The sequence below is a fragment of the Dunckerocampus dactyliophorus genome, chromosome 1, assembly GCF_027744805.1.
Source record: "Dunckerocampus dactyliophorus isolate RoL2022-P2 chromosome 1, RoL_Ddac_1.1, whole genome shotgun sequence".
In the NCBI taxonomy this organism is placed as follows: Eukaryota; Metazoa; Chordata; class Actinopteri; order Syngnathiformes; family Syngnathidae; genus Dunckerocampus; species Dunckerocampus dactyliophorus.
In genome coordinates this window covers 25787728-25807766 of record NC_072819.1, presented here as the reverse complement: position 1 = coordinate 25807766, position 20039 = coordinate 25787728, and the positions used below count along the sequence as shown (strand labels likewise).

The 20039-nt window shown below is 39.2% G+C and overlaps 1 protein-coding gene across 3 annotated transcripts in view; it reads right to left on the bottom strand.

Annotated features, from left to right (window-relative positions):
- LOC129186447 (probable G-protein coupled receptor 153) overlaps positions 1–20039 on the bottom strand; it is a 49212-nt gene that overhangs the window by 6859 nt on the left and 22314 nt on the right. For all 3 annotated transcript variants that reach the window (XM_054784755.1, XM_054784750.1, XM_054784740.1), the window contains 3 exons: positions 8240–8669; positions 2128–2317; positions 258–442 (listed from right to left, as the gene is read on the bottom strand). In XM_054784755.1, coding sequence (XP_054640730.1) covers positions 258–442; positions 2128–2317; positions 8240–8669 — 805 coding nt within the window. The remainder of the gene's footprint in view (positions 1–257; positions 443–2127; positions 2318–8239; positions 8670–20039) is intronic.

Below are 20039 nucleotides of genomic sequence, written 5' to 3'. Positions count from 1 at the left end.
GTTTAAATCCATTGTAGATCTTTATAAAGGCAAAACCCTCTCACTGTCAGGACCTAACTGTATGCTAAACTAGTCTAAAGCCTTTTTTAACCAAATATTATCCAGCCAGAATACATTTTGGATTCCTATAACAAAGCAATTAGACACAACAAATACATATCTGATAGCCCATGCACATTATAGCAATGAAGTGTCATTCAGACATAGGTCATATGATCAAGTCAAAAGAAATGAAGAAAATCAATAAAAGAATATACCTGCAAATACTGCATTTTATCTTCCTGCTGTTCCCTCACTGGATACCCTTGCGGGACCCCCCTTTCTAAGGTTGAGAACTCATACTTGGCATTACGGTCTACCGCCACGATTTCAGGCGACGAGCTATAGTCATATGGTCTGTCATATATTAAGTCGACATGAATTCCTCCATCTTGGCTGTTTTCTGCAAAGTGCAGAAAAGCACGAGCGTCAGGGTTAGATAGCCACGGACTCACAAGACAGACAGACAGACAGACGAATAGATAAAAGAGACAGGTTCAATTGTTGTCTGACTTGGCTTTGATTGTTATTTTTTTCAACTTTGTCCTGCGAGCCGAACTTCGGGTCACAATTAGTTTCTCTTTTAATGCTTTTTCAATGCACAAACCAACAAAATAATGTAAAAAAAATGTGCTGAAATGTGTTTAAAAACACCCACTCTCATTCCCAATTAGAGCGCTCATGTTGATTTGTCGATGTGTTGAGCTTGGCTGTAAAATGCTGCATTTGAGGGTAAACTGTGCCAAAAGGAATGAAAGATGACAGCAGCTTTTTGCACAGGCAAGGTGGTCATGCAAGTCAGCAGTTTAGTTTGAAAAAAGAAAAGAAAAAACTGTTTTTATACATACAACAGTGATGAGTTATACATGGCAAGCCCTCTGGAAAAAGAAAGCAGAGAACTGGAGGTGTTAATTATCACACAAAATATTGGCTGCCCTGTGTTGTTGTTGTTGAATTTGTTCAGTGGGCCTAAAGTGTACATGTACTTAACATGGAGGACACCAGGGGACTCCACAGGTTTAGAAGGTTAGACACAGGAAGGAGAGCAGGGAGTTAACATCCAGTTAACCATCAGACAAAAAATAGGAATATTAACACTCATTAGTATTAGTCATTAGTTTGCGTGTTTACCCAATCCAGTTGTATTATTATCATGTGACATAACCATGCCTTTCATGAATTAATCTTTTTGGTGAAATGTTTCTGAGTATGAGACATATAAATCACTTAAAATAAAATGAACATACAGTAGAGGCCTAAGGCTTCAGTGTTGTCTCAAGAAAAACAAAGCCTTGCTTTGTGACTAGAGGCTAATATGACCATTACGATGACATAAAAGTGCTTTTACGCTTTGGTTCTGATTCTTGCAAATAAATGGGACCATTTATTTTATCGTCCTCTCGTTTTGGGGGCAAGATGGCCAAGATTAAACGCAATGGAGTGCATAAAGTGCTGCAAGATAAATATGGCCTTTGTACAGCAATCGCTCACTCTTTTTTTGCAACCATAACATGGAGAAGCAGCACTTTCTAGTAGCACATAGCAGTGTATCCTGTTCACACAGACAGGTCACATGACTGGATTTGATCACGGATTTCATGTATAAATAATTAAAACATATTATTCTATTTAGAATACTTCAGCTGCATCATCAGCCATTTGCAGTGATTTGACTGGGTTGTCATGCAGCAATGCACCTTCTCTCAGCCTCTTTCAGGATGTTTAATAGAAGTCTGACTGTTATAATTCACGAAGACATGTTTTGTGATTCATGGCAAGTTTCAATTGCTGTGCAATAATGTGGCCTAATAATGAAACATTAGTTTGGTACGCACCTCCATTTCCCTTTCTACAATACTACCATTAATTCCCTTAGGTGCAACACCACCAAGGGAAAAGAAAGAAAACTTTATAAGACATTTTTCACTGAGATTCTTATGACAGAATTATGCTTTAAAAGCAATGCTGGTCTGTCTTTAGGAATAGGACTCATACGCCACATTGATGTCATCAGGTCAGGAAGGAGGGAGGTAAAGTGGAGACTGGGCAAAGGGAGAGGGAGGGATGCCAGATTGTGGTGGGGCTTACCCTCGTCCACCTCGTCATTGGACATGATGGCCACACACTTGTCCCACACCATGCGGATGTCGGCCCGATAGCGGTCACAGGCCCACAGGAACATGGGCAGCAGGATGGACTGGACAATGGAGCACCAGAGCACACACAGAACCATCCAGTTGTACGAGCGGTCGAACTTCAGACTGGCAAAGCTTACCACCTGCGCAGGATAGGATTAAAACAAACTTGACTACTTGAGGATTAAATTAAAATACAACTGTTATATTTATATATGTTTGGTGCACAATCAAATCAAGGGACTAATTCAAATGATACATCTTGATAATTTGTATTTATAGATTTGGTCAATGAAACATACAAGTTTATGGCATGAGTAGTTAGTGTTCTTTATTAGAGTTTCAATATAACTGTGATGCTTGTCAGTGGCATCATATCACTGATGTTTTTGTTATTAATAACAGCATTGAATAAACTCCTAGACCAGTTGAAAAATTGCTGGAATTTGCATTTTGCACATTTGGATCTTAATGAGGTTTTAAGTAGCGCTACAATATGCAAAAGCAAGAAGGGAGAGTGAGAAAAAACATTTGGAATTTGTAATTTAAACAAAACAAACCAAAAAAAAAACCTCATTAAAATCCAAATGTGCAAAATGCAAATTCTAGCAATTCTAGCAATTTTTCAACTGGTCTTAAGATTTTGATTTTGACTTGTGCCAACTACTCACAAAGTTTTGCTCATGGGCAAAAATACAAAATAATTTTTTAAAAATCCAGGTGATTAATGAATATTATGTATTTATTCTAGATTGTTTTACTTGTATTTGTATTTTATTTTCAAAATCCTACTTAATGTAGAGCAGTGGCTCCCAAACCTTTACAGTGGTGTACCCCTTCAGACATTAGACCTGAAGCCATGTACCCCCTACTCCTGCACACATCTTTTGATATTAATTTATTTGAAATATTGATGATGACAGTAAGATGACACCGTGAGTCAGACTGTTATATTGTTATACTCTTACAGTGTACATAATGACCTGCGATTTCCAAAGGTTTGACAAGCTCGTCGTGGGTGCACTGATTGGATCCTGTCATATCGTTTCCTCACTGATTCGCGAGCAGCACAGTATTTAAACAATTAGCAGTAGTTCTGAAGTAAAAGAGATGTCACGAGATTAGAATTTAGGGAAGACCTGTCCCTTGGGCATTTCTGTGTGGAGTTTGCATGATCTCCCCGTGTGTGCGTGGATTTTCTCAGAGTACTCCGGTTTCCTCCCACATTCCAAAAACATGCATGTAAGGTTAATTGGTGACTCTAAATTGTCCATAGGTATGAATGTGAGTGTGAATGGTTGTTTGTCTATATGTGCCCTGCGATTGGCTGGCGACCAGTCCAGGGTGTACCCCGCCTGTCGCCCGAAGTCAACTGGGCTGGCTCCGGCATGCCCCCGCGACCCTAATGAGGAGAAGCTGTATAGAAAATGGATGGAAGGATGGATGTTGCCTGTCACTCACTGAGGTGCATTGCAAAACGGTACAAAATAAATTGTTATGTGTTCATTTCATTTGCAGTTCAGGTTGGAATGTGTTTTGTGAGCAGATTTGCGGTGCGCAGAGAAGGCGAGAGCAGTGCACGATTGCTCGCAGCTTAGAGGGAACATTGCCCTGCATCTTATACAGCGGTGCGGCTAATTTATGGCTATGTTCTAATCTCGTGACATCTCCTTTACTTCACAAATACTACTAGCTTGCCTAATTTACATAATTGTTCGATCATGAGCAGTGTGGCTCTTTAGTGCTGCATGTTTGCAAGTTTTCTCCCCGACAAAACTCAGAATGTCGACTCAACACTCACACACACCGACAAAGGCACCTGCAGATGCACCCAAAAGGCAGAGGAAGATGCTAACCATTGCACAAAAAGTTGGAAGCTGTAGGGCGCCATTATGGAATAAATGAATCTTCATACCATAAAGAAGGAGGAAAATAACATAAGGACGACAGCAGCAATACATTTTAACAAGGATGCAAAAAGGGCTTTAACTGTCCGCAGCAAGACCACGGAGAGAACGCCTCTGCGGATGCCGCGGCAGAGGCATACATGAACACATTTAAAGCCATCATCGAGGAAGGGGGATATAAGCCTGAACAAGTTTTTAATATGGAGTATGAGACAGGCTTATTATGGAAACACTACATCGCTGATTCAGCCCATGGACCAAGGCATGACCCGCGCTTTCAAACATGCACTGTAAACAAAAAAATCATATGTAATAAATGAAAAAACATATCCTGTAAACAAAAAATATATATAATGAATGAAAAAACATAGATAAAAAACAAAAACAATTTCACTTAACACTGGTATTTTTTTGGAACTTAACCCCCACGTTAAACAAAGGAACACTGTATATATATAATTTAAATATATTTTTTTGGTCCTGGTGACTACTGGTTTAAATCCTGTACCGCTCTCACAAGTCAGTGAGGAAACGGTGGCTCTTTATTGGGAGGAGCCAATCATAAGCTGTATGTGAACTCACGACTAGCTTTTCAACCCATTAGAAATCGCAGGAGGTCATTACTCACTATAACAGTCTGACTCATGATATCATTTTGCAAAGATTGCTAAACTCATCACACAGCAACTTAACACTCAAAGGGTAGCTAAGCAATATACAACACAATTACTAATAGGAGTTTAAAATAATAAAAACAACTATTTTAACTTTTCCACATAATGCATTTCGTCACAGCAAAGCATTTTATTGGTTATGGCCTCCACCAGAGGGAGACAGAGTACTGTCTCGACAGAGGCAGATCATCAGCGACCAGGAGCCATAGCCAATGAAATGCTTTGCTGGGATGAAATACATTATGGGAAAAAGTCAAAATAGTAAAAAAATTTAACTTGTATTGGTACTTGCATGGTATATTTCTTAGATACCTTTTGAGTGTTAAGTTGCTGTGTGATGATTTTAGCGTTCTTTGTAAGATGACACCGTGAGTTATATTGAGTAATGACCTGCAATTTCCAATGGGTTGACAAGTTCATCGTGTTTTCGAGTTTTTTCATAGCTCATGACTGTTTCCTGTCAAATAAAGAGCTACCCGGTCCTCACAGACTTGTGCGTGCCACAATATGCCGTTTTATGGACATGTGCGTCTTACATATGTACAAAACTGCTTTGCTCTCTAAATTTAGTGAGTGCAGCTTAAACACGGGTGCGTCTCTTATACACCGGAAATTACGGTATATTAAAACTAGCAAAAATACTTGTATGTGCACATAATTAAATATATACTTATAAATGTTTCTTTTGGCATTTTCGGGGATCTTTCAACTGTAAAAGTACAATTTTATCAATCAAAGCTGTTCTTGAGTATTTGTACATGAATCATCACACTGATGTAAATGAGCATCCATCCATTCACATTCATTTGTGTGTTTCTGCTTCCCATGCATTTAAATAGCTCATTATATTAGACCATGAGAGGCCTTCAGTTGTTTCTGTCACTGAACAGTGATATAATATAGTCGGCCTTTCATCACTATGGCTATTCCCCTCTGTCTGGAACATAAACATACGATGAAGTACAGACGTAATAGCACAAATATCCTCAAACCAATTTTGTAATACATGCAGTAACAGTAAGTTATAAAAGCGTTTGCCAGTGTCCTGAATCTTTCTGAATGCTAAATAGCAGATGTGGTGCCTACAGGCCTGTGAGTTCATCATCATCTTTGCATGAAGCAGCAATGTTTTAATAATGGGAGTGTGTTCATTGTCTGGACCTGCCACACATGTACAGTATATTCCACATACTGTACATGCTTTCTTCAAAGCAGTATTTTTCCGTAAATGTAACATAAACAGCTTCAAAATCACTAAGATGGAACACTATAGGAGAATAGCATTTCTGTCATTGCTGTGACCAGCTAGGACACCTCTCATGTTGTGGACGGTGCATGTACAAAATTTGCAGCACATTAAAATGCTCAGTGTTTCCTATATATTTATTATTTCACAAATACATTTGGACCGCCACAAAGAGATTTGGCACTAGCTTTTCACCTATGCTATGAACATACTGTACATGCTTATAACGCACCTGGTCTGCCAGAGAATTGAAAAAAAAAAGACAAAAAGAAGCGACAGAAGATATTTAATTTGCAGTTCTAAACCCATTTGTTTTGCTTTTAATGTTTCAAACCCACTTTCTGCAAATGCGTCATGGCCAATTAGGCAAATACCCCTCCACCCTTCAACCCAAGCACACCACAACTAGATTGCAGTCCTTTGGGAAACACTCTTGCTTATTTCCAAATTCCCACATATTCTATATCAATTTTTTTATGATTAAATGGAAAAAAATCGAAATAAATCTAAACAACAAATTTTATTTTTATGAATTCATTCGTAGATATTTATGTGTTATTATTTTTCATTTGTATAGCTACAATAAAAATCAACACATTTCAAAAAGCAATACCAAACAAAATTAAACAAAATATGATAGAAAATAAATAAAAATCAGTTTTTTTGTGTGCTTTTAATACTGTTAAGCACCTCACATTTATTCTGTTGATTCACAGAGCGAACGAATAGGAAAGTTTGGCTATTTGGAGAACTAATTGTTAACGCTCAGCTCCCAGAGTGCCGTCATTGGCATACGACTGCAGTGCCCGTAACGAGAAGCATGACTTGAGGGAATAATTAAAGCTCGCAATAAAAGCCAAAGCCTGCAAAGTGTGACAATACAATTCTTCAGGGACACTTTTTGAAATTCAACTATTATAACACACATGTTATTTTATCTCTTGTTTAACATGATTCAAGTGCAAGAAGTATGACTTATTTTGTATGTGAACATTAGTGCAGCCATGTCTGTTTAACTGTTTGGGGTACAAATGACTTTAAACAGATGGCTGCACCCATAAGGTAATGCATGGTGTAAAGATACACAGACATAAGAGCTGCGTCTTACACAATTTAACAATACTGAGTTTTAATGCAAATGATTGAAACACCTACAAGAGCATTCTCTGTATGGAGGTTTGCTGGTTGCTGGCTTATGTCTAAGCAGCCTTAAGCTCTCTAGGAGCTTTGAATTCGGCCTGGAAACACAATGAATTGACTTGTAAAAAATGAATGAGGCCCCGAGGCTTGAATTTGCAAACCAAATGGCGAGCTTCATTCACACATGATCTTGAAGGATTCTTGAGGTAAGTGACGCTGTTGTTATTAAAGAGAACAGAGGGGAGATGACCCTTGTAATAGCATTGCATGATTCTTTCAGTAGGCTCCCACACTCACTATAATATGACTTTATGGAAAAATGCACATATCATCTATAATCACTGCGCCTGGCCTACTTTCAGATGTGGAGGAGGAGGAACATTTAGGTTGATGTAAATAATAAAGCAGCATAGCATGGTTACACAGCACCCTAAGTGTGCTGAATGTTTATCTCCAGAAGGCCTGTTTCATGTCATGCCATGCTAGTCTATACACGATTAACTCTCAAAACCCCAAAAGACGAGTAATGAAGAGATACAAATGTGTTTATGAATGTTCATGGTGCTTGTTATTACTAGGTATGATGCCTGATATGCCTCAAAAGTCCAACGACGCCTGAAATTTCAGCCTTTATCATGTGTGCAAAACAGCAATTCTTATAAGACTTAGTGAGCATGTGAAGGATTAACTCTGAAAGAGTGTTTAGCGATTTGTTCGGCTTTTATACGCAGACAAATACTTATTAAATTCAACCAGTCCTATAAAAAGTTACTCTGTAACTACGTGTTACCTTGCTATTATATACTTTGACATTAATGTAGTCTATTATAGAGCGGTTAACTTTTTAAAAACTTGTATGCCGGTTCAGAATGTAAGAAAAAACCTGCCTGTACAGTTAATAAAGGTTTTAACATAGTGACTAGAATATATGAATTCACTTTACATTATTTTCCATGGGATTTGATGCGTTGTTTTATGGTCAAGTTTGACGTTCCACTGTATATTCCAAACTGTCGTCTTTGTTATGAACTGTACACACAGCAATATATGTGGGACTTGATGATACAGATTACTGTCATGGTTAAGATGTGAACTCACCAGTATGGGGAAGCCAGTCAGGAAGTCATAGATGAAGACAATGCCACTGATCAGGTAAGTGATCTGCAAGGATGTCTTAAGAGGTTCTGACCCATCAATGGAGGATCTACGCTTGCCCTGCGCATCCTCCACCACAATGGTGGGGACATTGAACTTGTTCTTATCTGCTTTGTGGCCTGCCTGAATGGAGAATGTCTGGAAGAGAGCAATGCCGATGCAGATCACACCCATAGTCACGCTACCACCAATCAAGAGCAGGAAGCAAACCCCAAACCCCAGGCCGATCTCTGTCACAATGAATCGACAGTCAGAGGTGTAGAAGCGGTCAATAGTGTTGTGCCAGCCCACAGCTGGAAGCGTGGACAGGATGAAGGAGACCATCCAGATTCCCATCACTGTGTGCACCGCCTGCTTCTTGGTGTTGCTCAGCCTGCAAACACAGACCTACATTTTAGCATATTTAGCAATAACCCCAAATGTTGATGAAAATGGTTCCCCTACACAAAACTAAGAGGAGGGTCAAGGGTCACTAACTCATACAGACAAACATTTGCTAACTACCGGTAAGTATGTTGTGCTGTATTACCGGTATGTATTTATATGGGTCTGTATAGAGCAGGGGTGCTCACACTTTTTCAGCCTGTGAGCGTACTTTTAAAATGAACTACTATACATATAGAAAATATATATATTTACTATATTTATGAATATGAGTATTTATGTACATTATACATGTATAACAGAGGTATACACACTTTTTCTTCATGCAAGTTACAAGTCAAAATGATTTACGTCTTACTTTAAAACATATAACATATCTATAAAAACTTAAAAAAAAACTTTGAAACTACTATACTAAATACTCATGATAGTATTTCACATTTACATTTTTACAGTTTACAGGTAATAAATGTAGTTGATATCATTCAATAATTCACAATTGGATTCAATATGGCAATAAAGATAATTACACATAATTCCTAATTACACATATTCCTAATTCCTAATTACACATAAAACAAAAGTACCGTTAATACTGTATGTCAGTCAAAATAGCTACGTAGCGTTCATTAGCACACACAGTTAATGTATAACATCCAGTTAGCATTTCCCATCAAACATTCCCGATATACTAGAAATTCCAATAATTATGCAAAAGACAATGCAGCCGAAGTCGGGGCAACATATTCAAAAGTTTTCAGCAATGGCCACATTTTCACACATTTAATGTGTGTGCACATTTATGTGGCACATTTAATCATGAAATGATAGTTTCTTTAAGAAACACAAGTGTAGAAAACACCCATTTCTATAGTGGAGTTCAGGATGCGAAGCAATGCCATCAAACTATTCACTTTTTTTCTACATAACTAGCCGCTACAAGAGAACAGATAACTTTTGTTATAGCCATCTTACCGCTGAGTTAGTTTATCTGTAATCAGAATCATAAAGATAAAAGTTGCATCTCCGTGTGTACCCACCAGATATGTCTATTTCTCTTTTTCAGTCTGCCATTGTGGGCGTAACTTTGCGTAGTTTTGCTTTTGAAGTCTAACTTGATTTAAAAAAAAAATAAATTAAAAAAAAATTATAGTGAGTATGTGAGAAGGGATGGAACTGATGTCATATGAAATCTACAAAGTGACGTTTATGCGATTGACCCAGTCTACCTTGGCGATCAACCGGTAGCTTGCAATCGATGTAATAGAGAGTCATTACATTACATTACAGCTACAATCATTCACCAATAAGAAATACTGTGTTTCCTCAAAAACAATTTATTAGAGGTTTTATTATTATTTTATTCGATTTTTAACAGATAATGGCAATTCATATTATACAGTGTTATTCAAAAAGAATGAACTCATTTCATTACACAATATTTTATTAAGGAAAAGCAACAGAAAACAACCAATTTACAAGTATTCTACTTAAAATCAAGTTTTATTTCCTGTCTTACAAGTGTTCAATGTGGCCACCACCTGCGGCATGGGAAACATCAATGCGATAAGAGAATTCCTTCCAGACGAGTACCAGCATATCACAATCCACGGGTTGATCGCTGTTGGATTATTTGATGCTTAAGGTCATCGAGGTTAGTGGTGAAACATAAACGAAATCTTTTACACATCTCCACAGGAAAAAAATCACACACGATGACCAAGCACAAAGAGTAAGGTTTTGGGGCCCTCTTCTTTTTTTTTTTTTTTCTTCTGACCAACGTTGCCGGAGGAACGACGCGACTACAGCGCCCCTGTGGCGGCCATTCAAAACTTTACGCTGCTTGAGAACTGAATCGAAATTGAAATTGGTTCATTTTGTGTGAATAAACCTGTATCGTGATGTAAAGGTAATGGTTTTATTTGTCAAATCAAATCCACCAGCATAAATTGTGCAGAAACCTACAGATTTCATGACTTACTCAATTAGTGCAAAAATGTCCGTTTTGCTGTTAGCTACAGTATACTCATGAGGAGAGACCTGTAAAAGGTTGCAGAAAGATTTCTGAGGTAAAATATTGGAAAGCCAGTGGCAGGCCATGCATTTGGTACCTGGGCCTTCAGTGGGGACTTGACCAGACAGATTTTTTCTTGGCAGACACTGTGAGGGCCAGTATCGTTAAAAAAATAATGACAATAATGATCATATATTTCCAAATCTCCAAACTACAGTTCCTTGTGTCAGGTAATGACATCGTTACTCACTACGCCGATCAGCCACTTAAAAACAACAAACTCTTACATTACACATAACTGCCAGATGGTATACAGTATATAAGTTCCTTATTGGCTGAAGTGCAGCATTAATGGTTACTTGACTTTGTCCATTTACATCAGGACTATCCAGGGGAATCCCTTTGATATTTATAGTTTTTTCAAAAGGCTAAAACAAAACAGTTATCCAGATAATAAAAAAAAAATATGTGTTTTTATTAGTTATTAGTATCAACTTTTTCTAGTGACATTTTTGCTCTATTTTTCCACTTTTGTTGGGTTTTTTTGTTTATTTTATTTCTGAAATTAGCCACGGTCCACAGGATGGCCCTTGTGCCACACTTTGGATATACTTGTTTGTTTTGCCAGAAAGGTCAGGTGTTGCTAGGCGAGGGAGGAGTGTGTCCAATTGTTATGTCTTCTTGTCTCTGTATTGTGGAGACTTTATGAAGATTTCAGACCTGCATTGCACGGCAGAGGTGGAGCTGCGCTTCTGCTCACTCGCACAGCGAATACTTCGCCTTTGTTGATCGCTTACATTTAATTACTGGATACATGCATGATACAATAAGCGTGTTCTGTCATTCACCGTCAATGCGCACCCTTACTAACTAAATATAGCGCTCAAGTCGCTAAATTGTCAACATGGATCTCTTATGAGGTGTGTTATGAAGCGGAGTTATGGTCGCCACAGTACCGTTATTAATGAAGAAAGACACCCATTTAACCCTTTATTTCCCAATACATTGTCACCGGTACACCTGACTTTACCTTCTGCTAGCAACTTTGAGCATTAGCAACTAACTAATAAAGTTACGACAACTCCAAACCTCTACACTACATATAGTGCAGTTCTGAATCAATATCTATCTAATAACATGACAAAACCTAAAACTTTTCAATAAAATATATCTACCCACCAGAGATGCCTATTTCTCTCCTTCAGTCTGCCATTGTGGGCGTTACTTTGCATAGTTTGCTCCGATCGACCAATAAGTGCTGATGTCAACATAGGTTGACAAGCAGGCCCTGAGAGGCAAATCTGAAGTCTAATTAGATTTAAAATAAATAAATAAATAAATAAATAGAAATAAAAATTAATAATATGTATGTGAGAGGGGCCAGCACATCTGATTCTGAAGGCCCTGGGCAAATTCCATTGATAGGGCAACACACACATAAAAGCTGAAATCTGATTGGACACAAAAAAATCGAACATTCACATACACTAATGGAAGCAATGCAGACAAGAAACACACTATTAAATTTGGCTAACTCAGGCAGCATCACACACTCTCTGTTTGTCGGCTTCCACTGCAACTAAATACATTAAATCAATAACATCAATAGCTTTTTACCACATAAAATACATTGCCAAAATCAAGGGAATAGTGTGTAAACCAGCTTTAGAGAGACTAACCCATGCCTTTGTCTCCAGCACATTGGACTACTGTAACAGCCTTTTTATTGGGCTCTCTAAACAAGCTCTAAAACAGCTGCAGTACACCCAGAATGCAAGACTAGAACCAGGAAATACAACCATATTAGTCCAGTGCTCAGGTCTCTGCACTGGCTTCCTGTCGCTCAGAGAATAGACTTTGGAACAGCCCTACTTGTGTACAAGTCTTTTAATGGTCTTGGGCCAAAGTACTGTACATTTCTGTCTCTGTCAAAGCCACATGAACCATCTCAGGCTCCTGCAGAGTTGTCCTTTAGATAAACTGCAGCTGAATGGAGAGAGTGTGCTTCACTGATGGCAAAAAATTACATTTCCCATCCTGTGGTCTATTTGTCATTTTGGTCTATATCTGTGCAGGGGGACTGGATGGGCCTCACATCTACAAGTAATTGTTACAGCCCAGTACTTTTCCAAATGTGTTTGTGTCCTCTGGCGATGGCACACGTATACACCTGAAACACAACAGCTAGTGACGGATGGTTCTATTATTCTTTACAGCTGGAGGAAAAACTCACTGTCTTTGGTAAAACAACGGTAATGGTAATGGCTTAATTTTTTTGAACATGCATACAAGTTACAATGGAAGACATCACGTAATACAATTCACAGTTCCACAGGTCCAAAAGGAGTAGGAAGAAGCAAAGCTTATTTAATCCTACACCCCATTCATTACACATCAATTGCAATACATTTACTCACTTCCTGCATTCCAAATGTAGTCTTTGCCAGTTAATACATAGGAAAATGATTAGGTAATGTAACAATGTGGTAATATAATTATCAAAGTTTTTGTCGCCATAAATAATACATATACTGTAACAGTCATAATAAATAATAGTCAGTATAGACGTACCAGAACATAGTTGGAATAATGGGTGAGTACTGACAATACTGGCAATCTTCCCCCCGTAGACCCCGCACCTGCGGGGGCAAGCATAAGGGTCCGGTGCTATGTTTTTTGGGTGGCGGTCGAGCGCGGGCGCCTGGGCGACCTGGTCTTCGGCGGCCAAATATGGTTCTTGGGACATTGAATGTCACTTCTCTGGTGGGGAAGGAGCCTGAACTTGTGAGAGAGGTTGACTGGATATAGTCGGACTCACCTCGACCGACAGTTTGGGTTCTGGAACAAAACGCCTCGAGAGGGGCTGGACCTTGTTCTACTCTGGCGTTGCTGAAGGGGAGAAGCGGTGAGCTGGTGTGGGCTTATTGATAGCCCCCCGGCTTGGTGCCTCTGTGTTGGAGTCATCCCCGGTGAACGAGAGGGTCATTTCCCTACAACTTCAGGTTGGGGAAAGTGTCCTGATTGTCGTTTGTGTGTACACGCCGAATGGAAGTTCAGGGTACCCAACCTTCTTGGAGTCCATCAGGAGAGTGCTGGAGAGCACCCCAACTGGTGACTCCGTCGTTCTACTGGGGAGGATGCCGGACAGACCTGGGGGACCTAAACGTGTAGTGAGTGTGTGCTGGGAACGTTTGGCAGAGTCTCCTGTCCGCCGAGTCTCCAACTCTCACCTCCGGTAGAGCTTCGCCTGCATCCCAGGGCAGGACGAGGGTATTGAGTCCGAATGGGCTCTATTCCTTGCCTCCATTGCTGAGGCAGCCGATCGGAGCTGCGTCCGCAAGGTGGTCGGTACTGGGGGGTACTTGGGAGTTTGTCCGACCGGTCTACATGTGCATTGTCGACTTGGAAAAGGCATTCGACCGTGTCCCTTGCGGTTATCACGTGGGGGGGGAGTACGGGATTGGTGGCGCGCTACTAAGAGCCATTGGATCCTTGTAAAGCCGGAGCAGGAGCCTGGTTCGCATTGCCAGCAGAAAGTCAAGCCTGTTTCCGGTGAAGGTTGGCCTCCGCCAAGGCTGCCCTTTGTTAATAATTTTCATGGACAGAATTTCTAGGCGCAGCCAAGGTGTCGACGGAGCAGCGTCTGCAGTAATGCGGTCGCTGTACTGGACCATACCATCATGGTGAAGAGAGAGCTGAGCCGGAAAGCAAAGCTCTCAGTTTACCGGTCGATCTATGTTCCCACCTTCACCTATGGTCATGAGCTTTGGGTTGTGACCAAAATAACAAGATCACGGATACAAGCAGCTGAAATGAGTTTCCTCCGTAGGGTGGCTGGACTCACCCCAAGAGATAGGGTGAGGACCTCAGTCATCCGGGAGGATCTCAGAGTAGAGCCGCTGCTCCCTCACATCGGAGGAGTCATCTAGTCTGGGCATGCCCAGCCGAGAGAAGGCCCCGGGGCAGACCTTGGACATGCTGGAGGCACGATGTTTAACAGCCGGATAAGTGGAGGAAAATGGATGGATGGATGGATACTGACAATGAACACACAAGAATGACAAGTAATGAGTGTTGTAGTGGTTAGACACAGCATTTTGTCCACAGTGGTTCAAGACTCTTCTTCCTTGTATTTTGCAAACATCATTTGGTTGTATTGTTTCTTGAAATCGCACATCTTGATGCATTGTTTGAGTTCCTTGCTCAATCCATTCCATAATTTGATTCCACATACTGAAACGCTGTAGGTTTTTAGCGTTGTTCTCGCGTATAAGGGTTTTAAGTTTAGTTTTTCCCTGATGCCATATTTCTCCTCTCTTGTCGAGAAATATTGTATGACATTTTTGGGTAGCAGGTTATTGTTTGCTTTATTCACAATTTTAGGTATTTGAAAATGTACTAGATCAGCAAATTTTAATAATTGGGATTTTAGAAATAGGGTTTATATGTTCTTTATATACGACATTATGGATTATCATAACGGATCTTTTTTGCAGTACGTTAGGAGAGTGAAGTGTACTTTTATAGTTATTTCCCCATATCTCCACAGAATAAGTTAGATATGTTAATACCAGAGAGCAATAGAGAGTATGGGATGATTTTTGGTCAAGGACAAATTTTGCTTTATTCAGTATTAAGGTATTTCTCATCACCTTATATCGTATATTTTTAATGTGAGATTTCCAGCTCATATTTTCATTTATTATGACCCTCAGAAATGTATTTTCGTTCACCCTTTCAATGTCCACACTGTCAATTTGTATTTGCACGTACATATCCTTTCTGCTATTACCAAATAACATTATTTTAGTTTTGCTTAGTGTTAAAAGATAATCTATTTTTATCAAACCATCTTTTTAGTATAGTCATTTAATCTGTGACTTTTTTAATTAGCTCTTGTGTACTTTCCCCAGAACAAAAAGCAGTAGTATCATCTGCAAATATTGCGAGTTCAAGGTCTTTCGTCACTTTACAGATGTTGTTAATATATAAGCTGACCAGTTTTGGTCCCAGTATTGACCCCTGCGGTACTCCGCACGTTATATTTAAACTTGCAGGGGGGCAGCTTGTTGGCAATGTCAACCAACCTGGCTGTTTTTTCCCCCCAGTTAATTGTTTGAAACAAATTGTGCATATGTTGCCAGTCACAAACCTGAAAGTAGTTTGTGACTGGCAACATTTAAATGGTACATTTAAATGGTACTTTATTTAAAAAGCAGATCTCCACTCAAACAGTGTGCTCATTTGTCATTAAATACAGGCATCATATCTGAAACAAACAGTTATAAAAATACTAAGAGTTGACGCAAATATTCTTATAATATTGATGAGCTACTCAGCATCAACTGGCGAGCTACGACTAGCTCATGAGCTACCTGTTGTAGACCCCTGTGGCAACGTCACTAGCTTAAAACTGGACACACTACATATTCATGTTAAACAACTTAAGACACACAACTAGTGTTTTGAAGATAAGTCATAAATATTATAATGTTATCGAGATATCAAGGTTGTTTAGTGACACTTTAAATAAGTACATAGCCCATGAACGTCATAGCCACTTGGGGCTTCCCGTGGGACAAAAACGAGCTCTGAACTAACTACATTGCTTGTTTGCTTTAAAGACAAAATGTCACTATTGTAAAAAAAAAGTCACACTTGGAGTCTGAAGACCAGAGGCTAGGCGTAGTAGCCTGCTAGCTAGCGAGAGAGGCAGATGAGAGCCAGGCAAAGTGTGTAAACGAACACGCCAGAAAAATCAAACAGCAATGAGACTGAAAGGTCAGCGATCACAAACACTGGGCTGGCATCGGTACGCTTAGCCTGTGATATGCCATTGCCAGTTGTTTTTATAGACTTCTACAGTCTATTTTTCATTCTCACAGTCAGAGGGGACAAAGTCCGCCTCTTGTCAAATCAATACTTTTATCTGGTGCGCAAGTAGATGAAATATTCATTCGCAAAGTCTCATGATTTTAGCTGCAAAATGTCACCATTTAGTCGCAGTCTGGAGCCCTGAAGTTCACAAGACAGACTGTACATGCGTGCAATCTTGCACAATAGCTGGAACCAATGCTTCCTATCCATTTCCTTTCCTTATAATAAAATCGGATTATCATTATGACATAAAAATAAACAAATAATCCCCCGCCCCCAAAATCCAAATATTGTTAACTACGTGTCCTAATCCAATTGTAAGGGATTAGTCTAACATGCATGGACACAAAATGAAGGGCAGCAGTAGCCTCTGCAGCTTTGTGCAAAGACAAGAAGGTCTACTTGTCACTGTGAGCAATAATGCTAGCTCTTTCCTCAGTGTGCCTCGGGTTCCTATAGCAGTGAGATCGCATCACTAAGCAGCTTGAGTCAATTGCCTCAACATATACTGTAAATGAAATGTGAGAATGGAGGCGAAAGATTTAAATGTAAAATACACCGCCTGACCACAAGATTACAAGGAGACGGATCGAGCACTACAACCAAGCACAAGGATCAAGCACTTGAGCGACCAAGTAAATTTCCCCGCTGTGGGATAAATAAAGTACAAATACAAACGGGCGCTTAAACTGAAGCATATTTCCCTTTAGACCACACACAAGCTCATTAATTGGCTCTACCGTTTCTTGCTAACATGTGATTGGCCATCCCCAATGTCATGCCATCTGGTTGTAAACAGCAAAGACAATGGGGTTTTATTTTATTTTATGCTTTTATTAGACAATAGATAAATAGTGCCTGGATTTGCGCACCGATGTTTTGCTATAGAGACCGTGTTCATCTGTCACTGTAAGTTAACATGTTGGGTGTTTGTTCTTACTGGGTCTATTGAGCATACATTCCAAAAATAAGTGTAAAATAGGTGGTAATGAGTAGAAGTGAAGTTGACTAACAAGGTGAAACAAAGAATTGGGTGATAATTTTATGCTACATGCTTTACAACTAGTCAAACCACAAACAAAACAGTGAACTGAAAAGTAACGATAGAAAACTAGAAGAACTACTATAAAATATAGTGAACTAAACTAGTTTGAGTTTTACTAAAAAGTTCATTACTTGCATACATTCTGTCTATGACAACTTTGAATTTAAAGGCCTAGGCTGTACTGTAGTTTTATACATATTTTGAACTTCATCTTTGAGGTGTAAGATAGATATCATCCCCATACTCAAGTAGCTGTGTCCCCACACCTCTGAAATCAAAATTTAGTCCACGCAAACTACAATCACAATAGCAAATGTATTGTTAAATGACTACCTCTCTGACAATAATAGAGATACAAATGAAGACTATTTGATACATCTCCTGTGTTGTATCTTGCGATAATAAAGTATTGCATTGCCACCGGGTAAGACTGATAGGTTGCAAATTTGACCGGCACAGTGTTGCAAAATTGACCACACTAAGACTGAGACATTCTGATCTTTGCTTTGTGTCACTGCAATATCTGGCACATTAACACACGACAAGCATGTTTGCATTCTCCAAAAAGTAATTGTGAGTTCATAGGTGTTGTTGTGCTTGTTATTATGTACTGCTGTTGGCCACAAAATGAGAATGTAATTCAGAATCATGAACACATGGGCTGCACCATCGCAAAGGTTTTTGGGGAGTGCTTCAAGGCGAGCTGTCATTCTATAAAAAACCTCAGGAATCACAAAAAATTGTCGTATATAAACAAAAGAAGTGACCACAGTTTAATTTTAAAAAAAATCCTAATGTAACACTGATTAATTCCTGACAAAAATAGCATTAAAGCATCTGTAGGTAAGGAAAGTCACTCCCATATATTTTGCCACAAGAAGACGTATCCTACCAAATGCACATCACTTCAGTTCTACATAAAAAAGATTACATTCTGCGTGGTTGTATTGTGGCATGTTGGTACATTGTGTTTTGTTGCAGGTAAGCTTAAGCGAACTGATTGAGTGTGGGACACATGAGTAGTATTGTGATTGTGGGAAAGTTGGCTGTTTATCCACATGTTGTGTATGTGTATGGAGAAGTATGTGTCGTTAATGTAACTGTTACAAACGAGGGCGATGCAATGCTGACCAGATATTGCCACTCTGTGTTATAATCAATAAAAAGTGTGCAGTCATCACTCGTGACATTATGGTTCGAACATTGTTCCCTCAGCCTACCAGGGTTTTTCAAAAATTCATTAATAAATAAACGATCGCTTTTTCGTGGTTGACTATGGCCTATTATTCATCCAAAAATATTGCAAGACAAGTTATATGTAGTATTCTGGTCACTAGGCGTCAGTAATGCTACATTAGTGAGACATGACATGACATTACACTACCTTCACACTACATGGAGTCACTCATGGCATGTCCAAAAAAATGATCCTCCATTCCGTGTGGAAGTGGTAAATTTTACTTTGTCCTTCCTCCCCACTTCGTTTGAAACACGTTCTTAAGTTTAGAATAAGTAAATTGGAGAAGCTAACTAGTTAGCTTGGTAGCTTGCTCTGCTAGCGGCGACCGTCTCTTATGTCCCTGCAGTGATCCCGTAGCCTGTGCAATTTGGTGTAAGCAAAAAATAATAAGAGTGTAAAGGTGACTATAGGGGTGTTATTCCATGTCTAGAGGGCTCTAATAATGTTAAAAGAACATATTTAGAAAGTCATAAACAGGTTTTCTACAAAAATATTCTGTTCATTAATATTGAATCCTACTTCACGGAAATTCACTTTTTGCAGTCAGGTCTGGAACCAATGAATGGTGATAAACAAGGGACAACTATATTCATAATTGTGAATCCAGTCTTTATGCTGTAACATGAATATAGAGTGCTATTTTAAATGATGTATTTGATTGATTTGCTGTAGAATAACCACATCATTGTATATACAGTAGTGTTAACTAAATGAGGCAAGAGGACTACATGCTGTGCGGTTGTAGTGCGGCATGTTGGACTGTGGCAAAGAGTGACAAAATGCAAATGTGCTATTTCTGTTTGGTTGCAGAAATGTTTATTAAAACAACCAGAACCAGCACACATTGATTGATTGATTCAATATTCATGTGTGCAACACATCTACTGTATGCGTGAACAGCAGATGTCTTGAAAACACCAAAATGGTGTTCTTGCAACATCAAGCTGTCTGATAATGTGAATGTCACTTTATTATTCAGTGTCACTTTGCAATATCAGTTGTAGCCAAATAAAGGCCAGAAGTGGCAGATGCTCCTTGTAGAAGGTTCTCACAAACAGATGCATTGACTGGAGAGAAGTGTCACCTGATACTGACATATAAACAGTGTGGTCGTCCGAGAAAATAAGTGATTAAAGTAGCTGGTTAAAGTAATAATGTGGAGCAACTGGACTGAACTTCTCAC